The sequence below is a fragment of the Solea solea genome, chromosome 17 (assembly GCF_958295425.1).
Source record: "Solea solea chromosome 17, fSolSol10.1, whole genome shotgun sequence".
Classification (NCBI taxonomy): domain Eukaryota; kingdom Metazoa; phylum Chordata; class Actinopteri; order Pleuronectiformes; family Soleidae; genus Solea; species Solea solea.
In genome coordinates this window covers 13,599,468-13,620,942 of record NC_081150.1, presented here as the reverse complement: position 1 = coordinate 13,620,942, position 21,475 = coordinate 13,599,468, and the positions used below count along the sequence as shown (strand labels likewise).

The 21,475-nt window shown below is 45.9% G+C and overlaps 1 protein-coding gene across 1 annotated transcript in view; it reads left to right on the top strand.

Annotated features, from left to right (window-relative positions):
* mycn (MYCN proto-oncogene, bHLH transcription factor) overlaps window positions 1-2,655 on the top strand; it is a 4,596-nt gene extending 1,941 nt beyond the window's left edge. The window contains exon 3 of the mRNA XM_058614045.1: window positions 1,627-2,655. Coding sequence (XP_058470028.1) covers window positions 1,627-2,423 — 797 coding nt within the window. The 3' untranslated portion in view covers window positions 2,424-2,655. The remainder of the gene's footprint in view (window positions 1-1,626) is intronic.
* Window positions 2,656-21,475: the final 18,820 nt, after the last annotated feature.

Below are 21,475 nucleotides of genomic sequence, written 5' to 3'. Positions count from 1 at the left end.
TACTAACTGTCACACTCCCAATCGTCTTCAGAGAAATAGTGTAGGAAGTGGCTGTGCTGGTTAGACTCGGAAATGAGTGCTGTGTGGATTTTAATCGCCCTTAGACTTCATCTCCCATCTATTACTGCCCGTGAGTTCTCTAAACAAACACTCACGAGTCCTTATCAGCGTGTTTTCGCTTGTGAAACAGTAGTACAAAGACCTCCAGCTTGGCACAGAGGGCAGACGCAGCCAGCCTTGCCAAACACCTCCTCCACCGCGAAGAAAGGAGGACGGAGCGGAGGAGGAGGAGGAGGAGGAGGAGGAGGCGGGCTCTGGCTGCTTCTTTAGGAGGGGTGACAGCTTTGAACAAGCGCTCCATCGCGACAGCTGTCTCCCTGGCGCCGGTCCAGCTCCGAGGCTTAAAATGGGCGGTGATCCGATCGCCTGCCACCCCACCATCCCGCGCACGGAGACGCTCCAATGCACTTCCGCCGCTCCCAGTGTTGTTGTTGTTAGTCCTTGACTTTCTCAACACACACCGCAGAGACGCAGACTTTCAAGGCCATCGTGTATGTTTACATAGATAAAAGTCATCCTATTAAAGGCTTGTTACATAAATCAGCTAAACAGATTTTTCTTTTTTTTTAAAAAAAACAACAAATGTGACAAAAGGATTTATTGTCCTTGTAGAAAAAAAAAGTTACATCCCTAGCTTCAAGCAAAGACTTCTATTTCCCTGGGCAGCAATTTTATGTTCTTTCTTCTATTTATACTCCTCCCAACCCCAATAAATGAGCTGTTCCATTTAGGGAGGAAAACGCCAATCTGCTAAATCCCAGCCTCACATGTGGCAAAGCCAGACACGCCCCCACATCCACCCAGCTGTGCCAGGCTTTGTTTTGATGGCAGCGCCAGTCTCTCTCTGCTTGTGTGCGCGCGCGCTGAGACAGCCTCCTGGTACAGCAGCGTCTGAAGTGGGTCACTGTCAGCTGTGACATGCCACACTCTTCAGATGCTCCAGAGCTGATAATGAGAGTCATTATCACAAAGGCATTTTTAACTGGGCCTCACACTCGCTGCCTCGTGATTGGCCACTTCCTCTCATCGCTAAAAAGGCGCCAGTGGACGACGATGATGATGATGATGATGATAAATCGCAGGTTTTAAGCCCCAGAGAAAGCTCGTCTGGTAATAACAGTTTCTGATAAAAAAAAAAAACTTCATCTGAGGTCACACGGTGAAGGCAAAGTCACTGACGCTCACAGTCATGACTGGATCTGCACTCCCAGACTGAAGACTCAAGTGTCTTGTCTCTCGGGGGAGATTAGGTGAGATTGTGAGGGAGGAGAAGAGAATGAAAGGCAGATCTCCAGCCTGTCTGCTCAGCACTGAAACGAGACGTGTCAACGCCTGCAAAGTAGATGAGTTGAGGAGTGACTGACACTAAGCATTAAGGGGTTTCTGCCTCTGCAAACAGCGTTGAGCAACGCCCTCACTCTTACACACACTCTCTCTTGATCTCCCTCACACATACACACACTCACATGCAAGCCTGTCACCTGCTGGAACACATTGATGACATAGTGCGAATACTTGTGTGTCAGAGCGATTAAGTCACTCACTTCTTCTGTTTTCTTTTCCCAGAAGAGGAAGATGATGATGAAGTAGAAGAGGAACACGAGGAGGAGGAGGAGGAGGAGGAAGAGGAAGACGAGGAGGAGGAAGACGACGAAGACGACGAAGAGGAAGAGGAGGAGATCGATGTGGTTACAGTAGAGAAGAGGCGCTCCACAATCAACAAAGCGTCCCCCATGGCAACAGGCACTGTCACTATCTCCGTTCATCCCAGGAGTCAGGACGCAAGAGGAACCGTCTCAGGGTCCGGCGTGGTGAGCCGGTTCGTCAGCCGAGCTCCCCAGGAGCTGATCCTGAAGAGGAGCTCAGTACACCAGCAGCAACACAACTACGCAGCGCCCTCGCCGTACGCTTCAGACGACGACCCCGCACCGCCGTCGAAGAAGCAGAAAACGTCAGACGCCCCGCGACCTCCCGCCAGAACCATCTCGTCGTCGTCCTCCTCCTCGTCGTCGTCCTCCATGTTCTGCAGTTCGGTCACCAGCACGCGGAGCAAGCGCAGCACCAGCGGCGACAGCAGCCCGCGCGGCAGCTCCGACTCGGAGGACAGCGAGCGCCGGCGCAACCACAACATCCTGGAGCGCCAGCGCCGCAACGACCTGCGCTCCAGCTTCCTCACGCTGCGCGACCACGTGCCGGAGCTGGCACACAACGAGAAGGCAGCGAAGGTGCTGATCCTGAAGAAGGCGACAGAGTACGTGAGCTCGCTGGAGACGGCGGAGATGAGGCTCCAGCAGGAGAAGGACAGGCTGCAGGCCCGCAGGCAGCAGCTGATGCGCAGGCTGGAGCAGGCAAGGACTCGCTAACAGACAACCGATACAACACAGAAACACTCATATAAACCCTGGACGAACCCCCTCTTGTCTCAACTCAGTCTGCCTGAAACAACATTTAGACCCAAACACAGGCCTTTACACTTCAGCACAGACACAAAAGGCCTGCATATCTGTTGTATTATGTGCGCACACAAACACAATATCTCAGAGGATGTTTATCTTCAGACGCCAGCACACGCCTGGAGGAGGAGGAGGAGGAGAAGGAGGAGGAGGGGGGGGTTTGCTGGAGGGATGCTCGGACTTTCACTGCCGCCACTTTTTTTGCACATTTGTTGACATTAAGAATGTTTAGGGTTTACTTCTTCTTTTTTTTTCCCCAATCTATTCATATTGAGGAAAGATAGAAAGAAAAAAAGATTGAGGGAGGAAGAAGAGTGGACACACTTTCTTTCTTTTTGGTCTTCCCTCCCTCTGGTTTTTTTTTTTATATCATTTCTATTTGTACCTTGTTTTTTTTTTTTGTTTTTTTTATATATATATATTTTTTTTGTACTCACTGTGACACCAGCCCGGAATCAGGTGATTCCCACAGGGACGGGTGTTCGAGGGCACTTTGCTTGGAGAGTTCACATACAAGAAGCAGTGCACATTTTACTTTGCCTTCACCACTGCAAAAAAAAACAAAAAAAAACTGAAGAGACTATGACAACGGAGGCGTATTGGGTCACACAAACAAAGCCACTACAGGTTCTCGCTCTCTAAACTCCTCACACTGGTGCTCAAACCAAGTCAGTGGATGTATAACTGTGCACCTTGCTAGCCGACACTTTTGTATATAACAATAGTGTACAAACAAAATACACTCAGATCTGCCTTGTTTTGTAATACAATATGTCCTTGGTTGTTTTGTTTTTTATATATATATACATGTCAGGAAGCTGCCAATAACTAGACTGGAAGTTTATATACCTTTAAAAGTACTGTAAGGCCTCGATTTTTGAGAGTCATGAAACTTTGTGATATAACAATATATTGTTTTGTTTTTTTTCTCTCTTCTCCTTCTTTTCTTTGTATTGTATCATATTACTAATTCTACACACCTTTATGCTTTTAGTGTGAACCTGATACATACTAAATTTGATACTTATATTTTCGTATGAAAATGAGTTCTCAGTAGATATCACTTTATCTCGTCGTCGTCATCGTTGTTTTTTTTATCTCAAATAATTCTTTTGTACAGCAAATGTATTCTATCCTCATGTACCTGCTCTTTTTTTTCTCCCCCCCCCCACTTTTGTTTATATTTGTAACTATCGGGTGCATAGAACTGGGTAAACGGATATAAGATGTTTGTTTTGTTCATTTTTAAAATGTACATTTAGTGCTGCAACTCATAGCACTTTGAAATACCTCATTTTGAAAAATAAATAGACATCAAAAATCCCCACCGTTGCCTTTGTGGATGCTTTGTTGACACCGTCAACTGTGGACGACACCTTTGGCCCTTTCATACCTGCCTCTCTCTCTCTCTCTCTCTCTCTCTCTGGTGATTTCTTTTTTTGATTATTTGTTTTAGCCGCTTCCAAAGACTCCCCCTAACAAAGAAATAAAGAGAGAGTCTTCTGTATCCTCTCTGTTTCAGCACCCTGAGGCTACCTCCCCCTCTGTAGCCTCTCACACCAGCCCACACACACCTACCCACACACTTCAAGTGCACAGAGAGAAAGCGCGCGCGCACACACACACACACATCTCTCTCTCTCTCTCTATTTCCCTCTCTCACCAACATAGCTCTTCCTACTACATTGTTCAGGATGTTGCCATGGAAACTGGAGCAGCTGCTGAGTGGCAGACACTGAGAGTGAGTCTTTTATTTGTCTGTTAGTAGTCTGTGTATTTCTGCCCGTGTGTGTGTGTGTGTGTGTGTGTGTGTGTGTGTGTGTGTGCGCACATGAATGCAAATGTCTATATGTGTGTCCACCTTTTGTCCCAGTCTGTGTGTGGCCGGGCGCCTGATATCTCCAGCGTTGTGCGCTGCCTGCCATGATGCCAGGACAAGGCTGGATACTGTTTACCAACATCAGCCACATGGCTCTGGCCTCCTCCCTCCCTCCCTCCGTCCCTCCCTCCTCCCATCACCTCCACCTCCCCTCTGTGACTCCAGTGCCGGGCCTTAGCCCAAATATGTGCCACTCAGGAGTCTGGCCATCCGTTCTCTGGAGATGGTTGAAAGAGAAATCTGTTGCCACGGTCTGAGTAGCCATTCAGCATGACAGCGCGCTCACAGAGGAGCAGAGAATAGAGACTCGCCAAGAGGAGAATTAACAGGACATACAAATACACTCTGTTTATGACTTTGATTAATCCTTTAACCCTAAACAAGCGGTGACGACGAGCTTTATTCTTCAGCAAAAAAAAACAAACAACACATGTAATTCATAGCAGACGCCGCGACAGGACCGCATGATGGATAAAACGCTTAAATCTACTACGACTGTAGTGCAACGCTCTTCACACTGAACTACTTTATGCCCCCCCCCCCCCCACCCCCTTTTATCCATAAAGGCAGGACTTAAATGATCCAGAGGTAGGTAAACTGTGTAAGAGACAGGCCTATATGATGAAGACTGATGACTTTGTTTCAGAGTTGAGACAGCACAAGACTGAGCCTCTCGATGGGGGGAGTGGAACTGGTAGATTACATAACAGGGGTCTGGTATGGTCTGGTGTCTTTGTGCGCACGTACTGAGACAGGAGTGTGTGTGTGCGTGCACACTTGTATGCACAAACACCCCCCCTCCCCTGTGGGACCTCCCCTTACCATCTGCCTAATGGCTTATCTTGCTTGGTTATAGGGATGAAAACAAGTTCAGGGACAATAACATCCGTCACAAAAATGGGAGCGAACGATGGAAAAAAACACAAAAAAAACAACATATGACAGCCAGCAGAGGCAGCCGGCTTCACGTGGTAACATTCACTGTGACTTGATATAAGAAATCAGACACACTGACTGTCCACAAACACGCGCTGTAACAGTGTCCAGTGGCACATTTCCTGCCCACGCTCCCCGCGTTAAATAAACATAAAACGCTACACACGCGCTTCCACCAACACACACACACTCACACGGTCTCAGACTACAGCGAAGGGATCTGCTATATGACATAAGCCTAATTGTTTTAGAGGGGGAGCGGACAGTCAGGGAGTAGCTATCTACTACGTTAAACAGACATATGGCCATGGCTTTTCCCTGATTATTATCCATTATCCTTCTGCCCACTGACTGCCCGGCTGGAGCTGCCCAGACACACACACACACACACACACACACACACAAGACAACCCCTAATGGGCTTACACCCCACTGACACATTAAAGCTACGCAGGAGACGCAAAGTGGCATGTTTGTGTTTTTTGTGTCTGTTTTGAGATCTTCATTACAGCGCTGGCCGTCATTAATTGACGACACTTGCCACAACATGTCCATTGTTCTGTTGGACACCGGATCTGCATTCAACATGTTAACCTTCCCATATGGAGGGGAAACAATGGCTGCTGTGTGTGTGTGTGTGTGTGTGTGTGTGTGTGTGTCCAGGCACAAGTGTGCGTGCAGTGTGCCCAACCTCTGCACAAAGGCATGCCCATCACCCATGCTCCACACTGAGCTCTGTTTGCCAAGTGCCTGCTATCCGTGTGTGTGTGCGTGCGTGCATGCGTGCGTGTGTGTGTGTGTGTGTTTGTGTGTGTCTGTGAAGGGGCTGTCACCATCTGTTCTGTGGTCCAGTGTGGTCGCAGGTGCCCAGAAACTGTGTGTCTGTGGTTGTCGTAGGTAGAGAAGCAAAGCCTGTTACAGGGAGGGTATCAAAGGGTATCTGGAAAGAAAATGTGTGTGTGTGTGTGTGTGTTCTTGTATCGGGTGCCTTTTTAGGACCACTCCTGGCATAAACACCAACCTTGTCAGGACCAGTAGTCCCCCCCCATGGAGACCAAAAACCTGGTCCTGAAGAGGCAGAACCTCACTTCTGAGGAACTGATTAATGCAGGGTCCTTAAAAGATAGCTGTACAAATGGTGTGTTTGCGTGTGCATGTGTGTGTGTGTGTGTGTGTGTGTGTGTGTGGGACAGTTCCTGACATGTAGCCCTGACAAAGAGCTGTGGAGCTTCAGTAATTGCAGAACACAGTGGACAGGGAGGCAGTAGAGGGAGGGAGGGAGGGAGGGAGAGGGGAGGCCTTAGTGTTTGATCAAAGTTTACCAAAGTCGGGTAAGGAGATTTGCATACAGATGGTACTGTAGCACGGCCCCCGGAATACCTTTCCCTCTTTTTATTTTCTTCCTTCTTCTCTCTTTTCCTCCCTCTCTCTCTCTCTCTCTCTCTCACACACACACACACACACACACACAAATGTAATAGGGTTTCATTGAAGAATCAATGAATAGCCTTTCAAGAGCATGTTCTGAGGAAGAAACAGCCTTGGCTGCACAACACAGCACAGCACCTAGAAAAGAATGAAAAAAAGAGAAAGAAAAAGTAGTGAGTCAAAAGAGAAGATAAAAAAAAAAAGTTGGAGAGGCAATGGAAAAGAAAAACATTGATTCTAAAAAAAAAAACAAATTCACCTGCTGCTGTTTACCCTTCAGAGGTCATTAACCGCACATGCGTCTCCAACATATCCACTCTCATTCCTGTCCCTCTCCTCTGGCACATGCTCAGTCCACACTGACTGATTGATTTTAAATAAGTCGCATGTTTCACTGTTTCAAGGGCAAGCTTCAGGCAATCGGCTCAGTGTCGTCGCAACGTATCCGTCGGCATCTCACAGTTAATGCCACAAGCTTGTCCACAGGCAGCTGAAACTTGCCGTCAGATGCTGCAGCGTTGAGGGCATAACCGTCCGTTGGGCTGCCGGTTGCTACGCTTTACTGTTTGCACATCAACAGGAGCATTAATCACCATGTTACACACCTTTGGGCTTACAGACACTTAGCTGTCACTAAGTAATTTATACGGCACTTTTCAAAACATTATGCAAGTCAAGTGTTTTACGGGGAGCAGAGAGAGAACACGGTGATGGATTACAAAACCATTAAAGTACACTGTATTCCACGAACACGAGTGCAGTTGACATAGCATCAACAACATCGCTCTACAGGTCAACTTTCACCACCGCTGAGCTCGGTTTATTCTCTCTCGACACTCTTCAGACCATCGGTCAGACCAAACATCTTCTCCCTCAGTACATTTACATGCGCGGATTAATAGAGCTAAGGCCATAGTCTGACTAAGACAGGCAAACGGACAACTTGTCAAACCGCGCGTTCATGCGGAGGAGAAAATCAATTTATCTGCAGTGTTGAGTCAGTTTCCAGAGAGATGGATCACGCAATGGTTCTGTATGTTTTATATTAATCGGGATACAAATTAGGCGGAGCATGGCTCTTGCGGACGCCACCGCCGTATGATCATTTCGGGCAACAGTGCTGCAGTTCATACGTCACCTCCTTCTACTTCTGGGTCAAAGACTGGGGAGGAAATGTTGGTGCATGCGCAGAACGCCAAGTCCGACTCCAGTCCGAAGTAAGCGTACACAAGCAGGAGTAATCGGACTATGCATCGCATTATTCAGGTACGTTAGTCCGACTAAGGATAGTTTGATTTTAGTCGGACTGAAGCCAGACTTTTAAACACACTGATTGTTTCTTGCACTCCTCTTGTCCTCTCAGTAAAAGTCAATTCTAAATCGCTCCCTTTCCACAATTATATGAACAACTTCATCAGAATCCATCAATAATAGAAAGAAAAAAAAAGCACATATGTAGATACAAACAGACAAGAGAACAGAAGGATAAGCTGATCGGGTAGAGTTGCCTGGAGGGAAGTATGTGTTTTGGTTACATCGTAAATGTTTTGCGCAATCGTTCCCGAGCGGAAATTATCAAAAGTGTGAAGCAATGAAGTATAAACTGAGCATAACTCTATGCACCAAGTGACAGGGTGGAACATCTGTGCTTGTGTGTGTGTGTATGCAAACGGAGCCAATCCTTTGAGTGGCAAACACTGTACTAACTGTGGAGCAGGTAAAAGGTCAGAGTGGATTCAGTCGCGGCCAAGTTGTCATTTTGATTGTGAGAGTGATGAAAACTGCATGTATTGTAACCCAGAGTGAACCCGTGACCTTTCAGCCGCGCGTTACATATAGTTCAAGATTTCAATAAGTATTGCCATCAGCGTTTCATTAAAGCCATACAGCGAGGGTTGATGCATGTGTGGGTGGCCTGCGTGATGAAGCATGTGTTTTGGTCCCTATAAACAAACTGGCTCACTGTAAATACTGGGATTCACACTTACAGCAGAGCTTATTGAAGTAGCGGTCATGTGACGAAGCAGAAACTCAAAACTACGTACTTGCATTTGCTACCTCTTTAGGACCTAAATATGGACCTTGTCGGGACACAGTAGTCTTCATGGAGACCAAAACCTGGTCCTAATGAGGCAGAACATCACTGAATGGGTTGGATTGTGGTCAGATTAAAAGTTAAGGTGAGGCATAGCTTTGTTTAGGCTGTCCGTATGAATGGAAGTCAATGCAGAGTCCCGGGAAGAATAGCTGTGCAAACCTGCACGTGTGTGTTTATGTATATGTGCATGTGTGTGTGTGTGCGCGCTTATCCCATTGAGTGTGTGTGTTTATTTGGAGTAATCACCGGGGCGCTTCTGTGTTTGTACATTTGTACCAAGATTGATTCATGACTGCTCCTCCAGAGGAAACAGATAACAAATGGTTTTCTGGTCCAATAAACACCGTCTGCCTGTAAACCAAATTAGACTAAACTAAACCATCCACTGCATGCACCTCCAGCGCTCGCGCTCAATGGACGCTCGGGCTGGGAAACCGTCCTGTGCCGAGGCAAAGCTCAATGAGAGACGTATTGATCGTATTGTGGAGTAATGGTGTCACCTCGGGCCCAAGCAGACCTGCCAGACTCCCCGGTGGTTTGCGCTCACCAATCAATGTGTTATTTGTGTTTGAGTGGGCCCACGTTTTGAGGACTACATTTTTCAGATGTCCACACTACAAAGGTCCTGTTTTTTTAAGAATGTATCAACAACAGCTTCCCATGAAAATTTAAAGGGAGAAGAAGTTGTTCATTTGTGTGTGTGTGTGTGTGTGTGTATGTATCTGACGATGACTTCCATGCTCCCCTGGGGTTGTGACGGCTGGTGAAATGGTCATTTGGCGCTGAATCAGTGCTGTCTTTGATTGTTGGGGAGCCAGCACAGGTCTGACCTTTCACCTTAATGCCTGCAAGGAAGGGTAACAGTGGCCAAAAGGGTGTGGGGGGGGGGGGGGGGATTAAAAGTGGATCCGGAATTCAACTCAACTTACATTTTCCACACAGTGTTTGTCACTTCCGGAGCACAAACAACAACATAAAAAAACACGTGAATAATGTCACAATAAACTCCATTGGATTCATTCATTCATCTGCTGCTGCTCTCAGGTTCAACCGAAGCCTCGCGATGACATGTGTACACAGCAAATCCCTCTCAGCATGCCCCTGAGGGGGTTTGCACAAGGCCTGTGCCGGTGGTGAGAGCAGGATGTGCTGGAGGTATCAGAGGCGGTTGAGACACACATTGTGCCTGTTCAGCAAGAATCTGCCTCCACCACACCCAAAACTAAGAAAAACGACACACAACACACACAACACACACACACACACACAGACACAGACACGCACGTCGACGTTAAGCATGCATTTGTTTTCATTCGTGTAAGCGAAAGTTCAGAAACGAGTTCTCCCCTCGGACTGGGCGAGTCAAGACAGAAGCTGTTATAGAAAACACACCTAGGACAACATGACAGTTAGGATGCATGTTAATGAACGTCTCCATTCCATTTCTTCTCTTCCTGTCTTTTCTGTGAGCCACAACATCTGCGGGGAGAGATATTGTCTTTACTCGGCACAGGGCAAAACTGATATTGTACTTTAAACTATAAAACCACACGTAAACGGAGTCATTTAATTACATCTATGCGGTATTATTGTATTGTTAATAACAGGTGTTTAGTCTGACCAATTACCAGTGTCGTGATGTAACAAAGTACAAATACTTTTGCTAGTGTACTTACGTACAAAATCCACGTATCTGTACTTTACTTTGTCATTCATATTTCGAGCGACTTTCACTTTTACTCCACTATATTTCCTCTAACTCTCTTTGTTACTCGTTACTACCGAATAAAATCAGAAGAAGAAGAGTTGGTAATGAACCTGGAATTGAACCCACAACCTTCCAGTTGAAAGACAACTCGCCCTACCACTGAGCGACCGTGGCGCAATCCTTACTCACTCACTTTTTTTAATACTTTGACTTCTAAAAATTTGACAATGACTTTTGATTCTGAAGTACAGTAAATGTCATATACTTTAAGACTTTTACTTAAGTAATGTTATAAAGAAAGTGACCTCAACAAAAGTCGTTTTCTGGTAAGATACTTGTACTTTTACTCACGTATTCCTTTTAGGTGCTTTCAATTACGGAATTGATTACTGAATTGAAAGTCATTTCTAATTATGTAACAACGTGATTGCTCTCAGTCTACATTCCTACTCGTATCCTTTAGTTAACATCAGACATAAATAAAGTACAAGTACATTTAAATGATCATTCAAATATGAGATAATTATGAAGGGTGGGCAACTCGAGTGAGCATGTCAAAAAGTTATCGCCGCGCGCGCTCATCGACAGTTATCTGTCACTTTTAATGGTGAGCACTGGTGCGACTTGGCTGAGGACGGCACCGCGGTGGGACGGCGGGATCCTCAGCAGGCGCCTCGCTGACACATGTGGGACAGAGCGCAGAGGAAATCGGGTTAATGAATCGTAGGGAGAGGGGGGAGTAACTGCAGAGTTTACTCGCCTTCCAATATCCTCCCGTCATTACCGGGCCGGCGCTCATCTGCACATGACTGTGACAGGGAGAGACGCGGAGGTTAGTGGGTGACATATCTGGACCTGTTAGACGGGGGGGGTTTAAACAATGGGCCAACGTGTAAAAGACAATGTAACGGCGACTGAAGTGTCACTGTCAATTTTCCGATGGAAATAAAAGACACGCACTTCTTTTTTGCGAGCGCTCATGTATGTGATTTGCTATGAATACGACCATTATGTGCCACTTTATTCCATTTTTAATCCCTCCATACGCAGACTCTCTACATGCTGCTGTATTATTTTGCGTGCCTTTGTTGTGCGAGAGCGTATTGTCTGGTGGGTCTTTGGTCCATGACCAGTCCATTACAGGCTTGTCTGCCCGCATGTCAATTCTCTCTGATGGATCAGCGCGCTCCAGACGGAACCACCAGTCTCGGTTTTAACGCCGTCAGCCTGTTTCTGCTCAACGCGGATGCAAATCACCGCCTCTGATTAGATTGGTTCACAGCAGCTTCTCCCTGCAGTTATTGCAGTTGTTCAGGGTTGTTCAGGGTTGACCCCCAGTGAAACAAAGGTTTTAATTACCAATGAAAGCTCGCCCACTCCAGGAAACTGAACAGCCCGCATCCAGTTTAAACCTAAGAGGATGACATGTATTAGCATATTTAATTGGCGGCTTATGCCCAATCTCTTTCATTTGACAGCTGTTGAGTCACACAAACGGCACTGTGCCAATATGAGTCAGTGCACACTAATCAAATTAGGGGAAAACCACGGCCCAGGGATTGAGTTAGCATTTTTGGACATTCGTCAGCAAACTCCCAGGATTACACGCAAGGTTAATTATGTTAGAATTAAATTTAGGAGGGACGAGGGCTTTATCGCATGTGAGGACAAGGCAGTAACGTTTTTGCGAGTCCCAGGCTGCAGACACCGATGCTGTGGTAACTCAGCCATGGCATTGATTACTTTAATTGGTGGGAGACGGTGGGGGACGGACATACACAGAGACAAATCAGACACAATTCGGGAGCACATTGGTCATAATCAAACATCTGAACTGTCTAGAGCGTTCGACATCCGTCTGGGATTCTTACCTCAAGCTTATTCTTTATTTTTCCGGTGTCCTCCAATACAATAAGGCATCAATACAATAACAGGACAGGACACAAATAAACTAATGAGAGGCATCGTCTGTCTTTATCATTTAAAAATGTTCCCATTTCATAGACAAGATATTCTACCCTTTCATTTTCCATAAACAGATCCAAAAAGTCCTTTAACCCACAGGCTGTTCCATTTTTAGACAGCTGTGCGATGTAAATGCGAATAGAAGTTAATAGAAAAGTGTTAAGTGTGATGTGACGTGAAGAAAACTTGCTTTGTGTCAGTATTTTAGAGTTTATTCCCCCGTGAGCAAACGCAAGTGTCATTAAAACATTGAAATGAGTCTCTTTTGCTGGGAAACTTTCCGCGCCCGGCCTTGTATCTAAGCCTGCCAAGCCCCACATGTGCTGCACTGTCACAGCACGTTACAGGTAGAGCTGTCAGAGGAAGCTAAAGCGGCCTGGCAGTTGGAACAGCTGCTCCGATAAGATTTCGCCCACTCGGAATCCAAACACACAACGGGGCGATTTACAACAGGAAGCCGAGGAAGCTGAGCGCATACTTTCTCCTTTGTTGCTTGCACTCACTCACTCCGCTGTCCCAGAACGCTGTCAGTGATTCATTCGCGTCACCCCGCGTATTCCTGGCGCGCCATCGCATTTCGGCCACCCTTTGTCTCCTCCTCTGTGCTACCTCTTTTTGAGTATACACACACACACACACACACACACACACACACAGTTAAATAAGACACACATGCACAGACACACACCAATATGCTGACACATGCGAGTGAGTGAGCACCGGGCATGCCATTGATGCTCTGCTCCGGCTCCATCCATCACTGATAATGGCTGAGGACAGCTGTATGTTCAGTCCCTACTCTCTCCATCACACCACCAGCTTGAGGAGGAGGTTGCGTATTATTTATTTATTTATTTATTTATTCATGCTACCTTTACCCTCTTCTCCTCCTCATAGTTTCAGTTCTGTAACACTGACTTGCAAACCCGCCCCCCGCCACCCCAACAACACCCCCTCCTTCCAGTCACCTGGGGCCAGACCTAGATGGCTTTGGCCTGCAGCGGCCAGAGCTTTGTCTCTGGATCGACTCCAGAGCTGGGATAGCAATCAGTGATGCAAAGCTGCTGGGGCGCACACACACATGCCTTCATGCATTGTTATGCATGCATTGATATGCATACTCTCGCTTTTGCGGTGTCTCTGTCGCTCACACACACACACACACACACACACACACCAAATGGGGATGCTAGGCTGTTTAGACTGGAGTTAATGAAGAGATAACAGCTGATGTGAGAGGTTTCCACATGACTGGAGTCTGTCTGGCTGAGCCGTCCTGGTCTTACACACCACAGGCGGTGTCGCTGAGCAGTCGACGTGGGTTTCACATGGACCTACTGTGCTTCATAGACTGGGTTGGATTACTGAGACCGCACTGAGAAAGAGGAGCCGCAGTAGGTTTTTCAAAATTCCCCCGGCGTAGGTGTAGGGATGTAGTAAGTAGCTTCCATAAGGACACCAAGGTTGAGCCGTTGAGAGCTTTGCCTTGTTCCAAATCATGCAAATCTCTATGAAAAATAGGCAATTACAGTTTAAAGTGTATTCTATTGGAGTGGAGGACGTGACCTTGTAAAATAAAATTCAGTTTACCCATGATGCAGTTTCATGCCGACTCAAATCCACACATGAGTTCTTCGGCATACAACGACCACATTGAATGGCATACAGATTATAAATTCGGGAAACATTCACTTGAATAGGAGCTTCTATTTAGTGAGGGAAGTCAGAATTGGGACTTAAATAAATCAGAACATTGTGACAGTTTTAAACCACAGAGAAAAACTAATTGAATGCCAAGATAGCAATAATTGTGTTTGAGTAACCTAGTGTGAGCCAGATTCCCTAATGAAACGCACGTGTTTCTGGTTACTGCCTGTGCAGCTCCCGGGTTCAGATGATGATGATGATGAACCGTAGCATCATAATTTGTCATCAAAGAGCCGAGAAACAGAATCTGTTTTTGTCACGTCGGGAACAACACTGAGCTTTTATTTACACTCATGACTCATTTTTTTTTTTTTTACACGTATTCTTCACCTAATCTGTAATCTAAACAGCACACTGAGGTCACTTCCAGTAAATCTCCACAGATGGCAAGCTAATGTTATTCAATTAGCAGGTGATGGGGACGGGCGGAACCCGATCCCCAACAAAACACCAGTCCAGCACACTCCCCTCTATAAAAGACACCTGTCAGAAACAAGAGACTCCTTTGCCCGAGCTGTTAAAGAAAAGCACTCTCCTTGTCTCATCATCATTTAAGACTTAGGCACTTCAAAGCCGGCCAGGTACAATAGCAGCGAGCAGGCCGCCTTCAAAAGAACAGCGCAAGTTATGGTGAGGTGGCAGCAGAAAAGAATGGCCCTGTAAATCATAATAGAGAGGGAAATATAAAAGACGAGGCCGAGAGGGAGACGCAGTTCACCTGTTCTCTGTAACACAATCACTTAACGATCCTCGGGGCGCATTGTAAGGGAGAGTGCTCCTGTAGCTTGCGCCCTCGCTTTGTGCCCCCGCCGGAGCAGCAGAGATCATCTTCCCCCCTCTCCGCAGACCCCCTGACCTTCTCTCTGTTCCACTTACACACACACACACACACACACACACACACACACCCATCGAAATTACCCTTACTCCTCACAGATTAAGATCAATGTCATTCATCGCGTTTAGAGTATCAGCCTTTGATTTGGACCAGAGAAAGGGAAGGGAGGGCACACGGGGCACCTGGGAGCTGTGTGAGGATGGAGGGAGAGAGAGAGAAGTTCTCCATTAGATGTGGATGAAAGTGGCTTATTTACCTTCCCCTTGAGCAAGTGTGTGTGTGTGTGTGTTTTAAATGTAGTCTTGTTCATCTTTGAAACCACTGCAGGTTAACACAAGGACACGTCATTTGCATGTGCACATACGTCTCATCAAACAGGTGAGCCGCTGCCATGTCGGGCATTTACAACTGCAGCTGAGAAGGGGGAAATAGTACTGACTGACTCATATCCCATTTTGCTTCCAGTGCATGTGACGCAGATCTAACAGAAGCGCTGAGAGAACACAAGAAAGCCAGTCGTCGATATCACATTTCAAATACGGTACGTGCTCATAGAGCAGATGATATATCCTTTATGGTGCCACATGAATGAGAACGCTCAGATCACAATCCATGCTGCGTTTAGCCTTTACACACGACCTTCAATTGCATTGCCCTGCGCCATGGAAGCGTGGCAAAATCAAACAAGAATGGAGGATGAAGTTCCGTCATCTGGAGCTAAATCTTTATTTCACAAATTCCCTGTGATAGCTTCTGGGGGATCAATAAAGACAAGCTCATCTTTATTTGACACATCTTCTGCTTCAATACTGCGTGTGGGGTCCGGGACCCAAACATGGGTCGTGGTGGAGGATTCAAAGTCAGTTTTTGAAAAGCCTTTGACGGCATATATTCTTAATAGCGTGACTAAAATGAGGTGAAATGACATCTACCCTGTCATGATACATTGAGAAAATCATCTTAAAAAGTGGGTCTTCAAAAAAAACACAAAAGTCTGGGAAAAACTGGTTGATCCGATGGTTTCTTGTCCCCGTGTCAATGAGACACAGTGGTCTCATTGACACAAATGCATTTTCTGACAGACAGACTCTCTCATTAAGCCCAACCCCCTTTTACCTCTTCCTCCATCAGCATAACCACAGGGATTCCTCTGTGTATCTAGTCCCTGACCTCTGACCTGGCACATAGGTAAGCTTAGCTTTTGCACAGCACTGACCCTTTTCTATAGATAGCTTTTTTTTTTTTTTTTCCTTTTTCTTTCCACCCATTGAAGTTCCAAACACTCTCAAATCTCCACTCTCTCTCTCTCTCTGCTTCCCTACCACCACCACCACCATAACCCGCCCCACCCCCCCCAACATCCCTACCCTTGGAGTCACCAGGGTATGTGATGGTCTAAATGCCCCCCATTGTCGGCAGAATGGACCTTTTGTCTGCGCCCCCTGCATGTGCTGAGTAAGGGACATCCAGTGAGCCCACTTTTCAGTCCACCCAGCAGTATGAGAGGGGTACATACAGAGGGTCAGCTAAGCTTTGCAATGACACCCCCCCCCCCCTTCTCCGAGTGTTTAAAAGAATTTCCTGATTCAATAACTTTTATAAATAGCTGCCACCTTTTCCCATTATGCCTCTAATAGCAGACATCCTAAAAACCAAGCAAGGGCGGAGGCTTATCGGCACGTACGGCGATGATATGTGGTGTTAGGAAAAAAACACACACAAAACAATTGTCTGGCTTGTAAAATACACGTAGGGATACGTGCACTGAAACAAAGTCGTACTAACTGCTACAGTTGTTCACGTTATCTGTCCCAGCGGAAATGAAGCGTGCCATTACATCTCTGAACGCCCGTTGTCACGTGTAATAACGCGTGCGGCAAAACCTCCACATGTATCGTGACAATAAAAAGAGAATGGAGACAGATGGAGGGAGGAGAAAGATAAATCAGCGTGGCAGCATCTGGGATAACTACTTCATTTCCGTAATGAGGATCTGCACACGCAGCAGTTTGTGGACCAATAATTAATCTCCCTCACGTCCCCGTCCCCCCCTTTTTTTTTTTTTAACAGACTTCCATTAGTGTGCTTTTAAAAAAAAAATGGCACTTTAAAACGCTCACTGATTCACCGCAAACACGAGAGCCCGCATTAGCGCTGGGCAGTATTTACAGGCCATCCTTTTACGCGGCTCCCTTTAAAATCTAATCCGCTAATGTATCCAAATCACACGGCTGTCCGGGGCCATATATCTTTAATTGTATGTCGGTGCACTTTAACAAGAGTCAGACGGCTGCAAAAAGGCTGCACTACATCAAAAAGCTGCCGCCCAGCACCTCATATCCTCTGCCGTCACAATGCGGCCGCCTCACCACCCATGTTCATAAAACGCGCTCCCCTCCCCGGCCCTCTTCCTTTCACTTTGATTGGGCTAATTGTGTTTCCCGCTGAAACGCAGTAAACTTCAGGGAGACGAGGAAGTGCATATGCACGTAGCCTGGAGCACGCATACAAACCCAGATTCACACTGTAGGCAGCTTTTCTAACAAGAGGCCATTAGAGACAATAGGCGGCCTCGTTCACTTTCTGAGGGTCCAATTTACATCGCAGTGACAGGCACTAAAGCCTCTTCAGCCCTTAAGAGCATAGACTCCTCTTCTGACACTTCTGCCTTAGTCATGTGTTGGAAATCACTCATTATCGCTCCGCGGCTTGGTACACAAACACCAATCCCTGTATTTAGCACGTGTGAAAGTGTCCTCGGACGCCGTCTCCACACTACGTGATTTCGGGGCGGCCGTTGAGGAGTTTTGCAAGTCGCAAACAAACAAGAAAACAAAAAAACAAAGCCCCCGATCGACACTCGGTCGGCTACGTGTGAACTCTTCAAAGATGCAACAGCGGTCGCAGACGGCAGTCGGGGGTCTGCGCCGACTCCGGCCCCTGGGAGATCGGCACGGGGTGAAAATGATAGAGGTCCACCAAAGAGAAGGTCAGACATAGTTTGTACACAGCGTGCATGTTTTATACGCTTTTAAGACATTTCTTGAACCATTGTCAAGTTTCTGGAAAACCTTTTAAGGACAAAAAAAGAACAGGGAAAGTTGTGTTCCCGTGTGGATAAAGCCTGAAAGTGTGAACTCTGACCAGCAATTGTCAGACTAAAGCCATTTTGAAACACTGAGGGGCTCTATCACATTTCAGTGACCGGCGGTTGGACTTTTAGGGGTTTTGATTGTAGCAACACAATATTGGGCCCAGCTGGGTCTGACAAATCATCGATTCAACCACACTGCGGTCGCTTCTGTTATCGCAGCCTGTCGCTCTCTCCCCCCCCCCCCCCCCCTCATCTCCCCCTTACTCTTCGTCAAACTGGGTGAGCTCCTGTTGACCCAGGGGGCCTCTGTGGCGGTCGCGGGCCACATTGGACCACTTCAGAGCCCATCCCGAAAAAACCACACCGACTCCTCTGTACCATCAAGGGGGAGTATTCCTCCGCCTCTACTCTCCCCGCGTCTCTTTATCTGAAACCCGATCGCCCTCGGTGCTGGTGACCTGGTCCGTGTGTGTTGCGGCCTTGGCAGAGGCAGACCGTGTGTTGGGGAACGGGAGGGAAGTCATATGTTAGCAGTTTGAACCTACAGCCCCAATTAGAGGCAGCTGTTGCTGTGCTATCGCACCACATTGGAGAAAAGCAAGGGGCGGGGGGGGGGGTGAATTTATGGTCTGCATCTCCGCGGCGACCCCTGTTTGATGTGCAGATAATTAGGAAGTGAATGACTTCCTGTGGGTTGCTGCTGGAAGGGCTCGCTCCATACAATAATAAAAAACAGAGAGAAAGGGAGAAGAAGGAGAAGAACAGCTGAGAAGTTGATGAATACTGAAGTGGGAACAGGGTCAGGTGGGGTTCCATTAGACGCTGAAGGTCGTCTGCTTGTAATAGTTAGTGCCACTGTGCAACCATTGCGCCCCTCATAAAACAAAAGGCGCGGGGGGGAGAGAAAGTAAAAAGAAGAAAATGCTTGCCTCTGAACCCGGTTCACCCACTGACACATGACTTTGTACGTTGACACTTGACCCCTTGGCTTTGAGGTGTCTGGATTCAGTCATATTCAAAGAGCAGATCAATCAGCGGCATCACAGGAATCAGCTCTGAGCTCCACTTCTCGCCACATACCATCCCAGGGCTCCCGCACGAACACGCCTGTGCAGGTTCGCAGGAATATATATGTACATACATACAACCCTCCGAATGCTTGATGCATTAGAAGAGATCAAAGCCCCAAAGTGTGTGTCCCCATAGATTAAGGAGGAATCCACTCTAGTTTGCCTAGACATGTCATCTCAAACATCATGAACGATCATCTGTCAGACTGAAACCAAAGGAGTTTCTGTTCGGGGCTCCTCTCTAAACCTTTTTCCTCCGAAGCCTCGTCTGAAGTCAAATTCTATTTGCTCGCTCCATAGCAACCCTTTTGTTTTTCCCCACATCACCACCTTGCATGTCATCTCAACTTTGACCCGGAGCAGCCACAAGTCATGACCCTCACTCAATGTCCGACCCTGTCCCCCCTCCACCCCCCCGCAGACGATCGGAATACAAAAATACAAAAAAAATAACAAAAAAATGGCTCTTGAATTAAACAGAACAAGCAATTGATTTGCCAGTTGTCTCTCGGTTAAGGATTAAGGGAGTCAATAAAACTTTCTAACAGACTCTGCAGGTCACTGTATGAGCAACAATAGGACCAGATTGGGATGCTCGGCCTCTTTTGTTTCTCTCCAGCTTCTCCAATGAAAGAAACACAAAAGGAAGGAATGCATTGGTTTCCGCTTCAGCGCTAAACCCAATCAGGGTGATAACAATGTGCTCGACGGAGAGAGTCTTAAAAGTATCCTTGCATAGCACAGATTACCCCCCCCCCCCCCCCCCAGATAACTACCTACCCTCCTGTGGGCTTTTCCATTCATGTGTAATACAAGGGCAACAATAAAAAAAAAAAAAAACAACAACACTCAAACATAACAACTCTGACACATTTGTCATGTACCCATACATTTATCCATCTGGTTAATCAGTGAGCTTAAAACAAATGAATGGCTGCATCTGCTGTTGGGTGTATGGAGACAATGCGCTGTCACAATAAGGGTAGGATCGTGTTAATATTGTTGGATTAACAAAACAAGAGAGTATTCAACTGTCCACACATGTTACCCCAATCTCTTGCAGTTGTCACATAATCTGCATGTATACATCACTCAGGAATAAAAAAAAAAAAATAATAATTTTTTTTAAATATGCTGGATAACAATCGTGCATAAAATATAACATGGACAAAATGAGTATGAGATAAAGTGTATGTAAGAGAAGGATACACACTGAGGAATAATAACACATGTATTAATAAATAAACAGACAACTCAGTCTTCGGAAATAATAACTGGATCGTTTTAATGGATACGGCTTATGAATCAAATCAAGAGTCAGTCCTGTCCGGTGACCGGATGAGAGCTGTCGCGTTTCTTAACGATAAGATAAGATAAAATAAGACAATCCTTTATTGGTCCTGATGGAAAGTTACGGTGTCAGCAGTGAAGGCAGTCGAGGTAAAGGGTAATAAATAACAACAATGATATACGTGCGATTCAATAAAACACGAGATAAACAGTGTCTTCACTTTCAAGTGTCAAGGGTTTGAAAGTTGGCATGAAATGTTAAAGTGGTGAGAACATAAGGCGTGTTTTACTGTTTTATACACACATACATATATGTATATATACATATATATATATATATATATATACATATGTATGATCAAAATGTTTTAACAAAACAGTTTCCAATTGTTTATTTGGGCAAATATATTTTTAAAAAGACACACCTAATTGAATTGATTGATTTGTTTTTACATGAAAAAAGTGTTTATACACGATACATGATAGATTGCTGATGATAATATTAATAAAACATGATAAATACGGGGGAAAAGAGATAATTTACAAAGGTAACACCAAAGAAAACTGCATTTTTCATTACAAAAAATTGCTACGGTCATTTCCTGTAGTGAAAAAAACCCACTATTTGATGTTTAATAATTAGTTTGAAAAAAATTCATGTAAAAAACCACCAACAAAGGCTCGTAATGTTCATTGTGTGATGTAACTAAACAAACACTGTCAAAAACATTAAGACCAGATCTAAGGAATCAAGTACAATCAAAGTGTTAAAGTCTATTACAACAATAAAGCATAAAAAGGTATTTGAGGCTTGAACCATATCAGTGTTGTGGGAAAAATATGTTTTTGTCAGTTTTAAGCTTTGATTGATTCTGTTTCCTCTAAGCATCTCTTATGATGTCATTATGGACGCAGGGGCATCTGGGTTATGCAACTGATCTCACTTTAA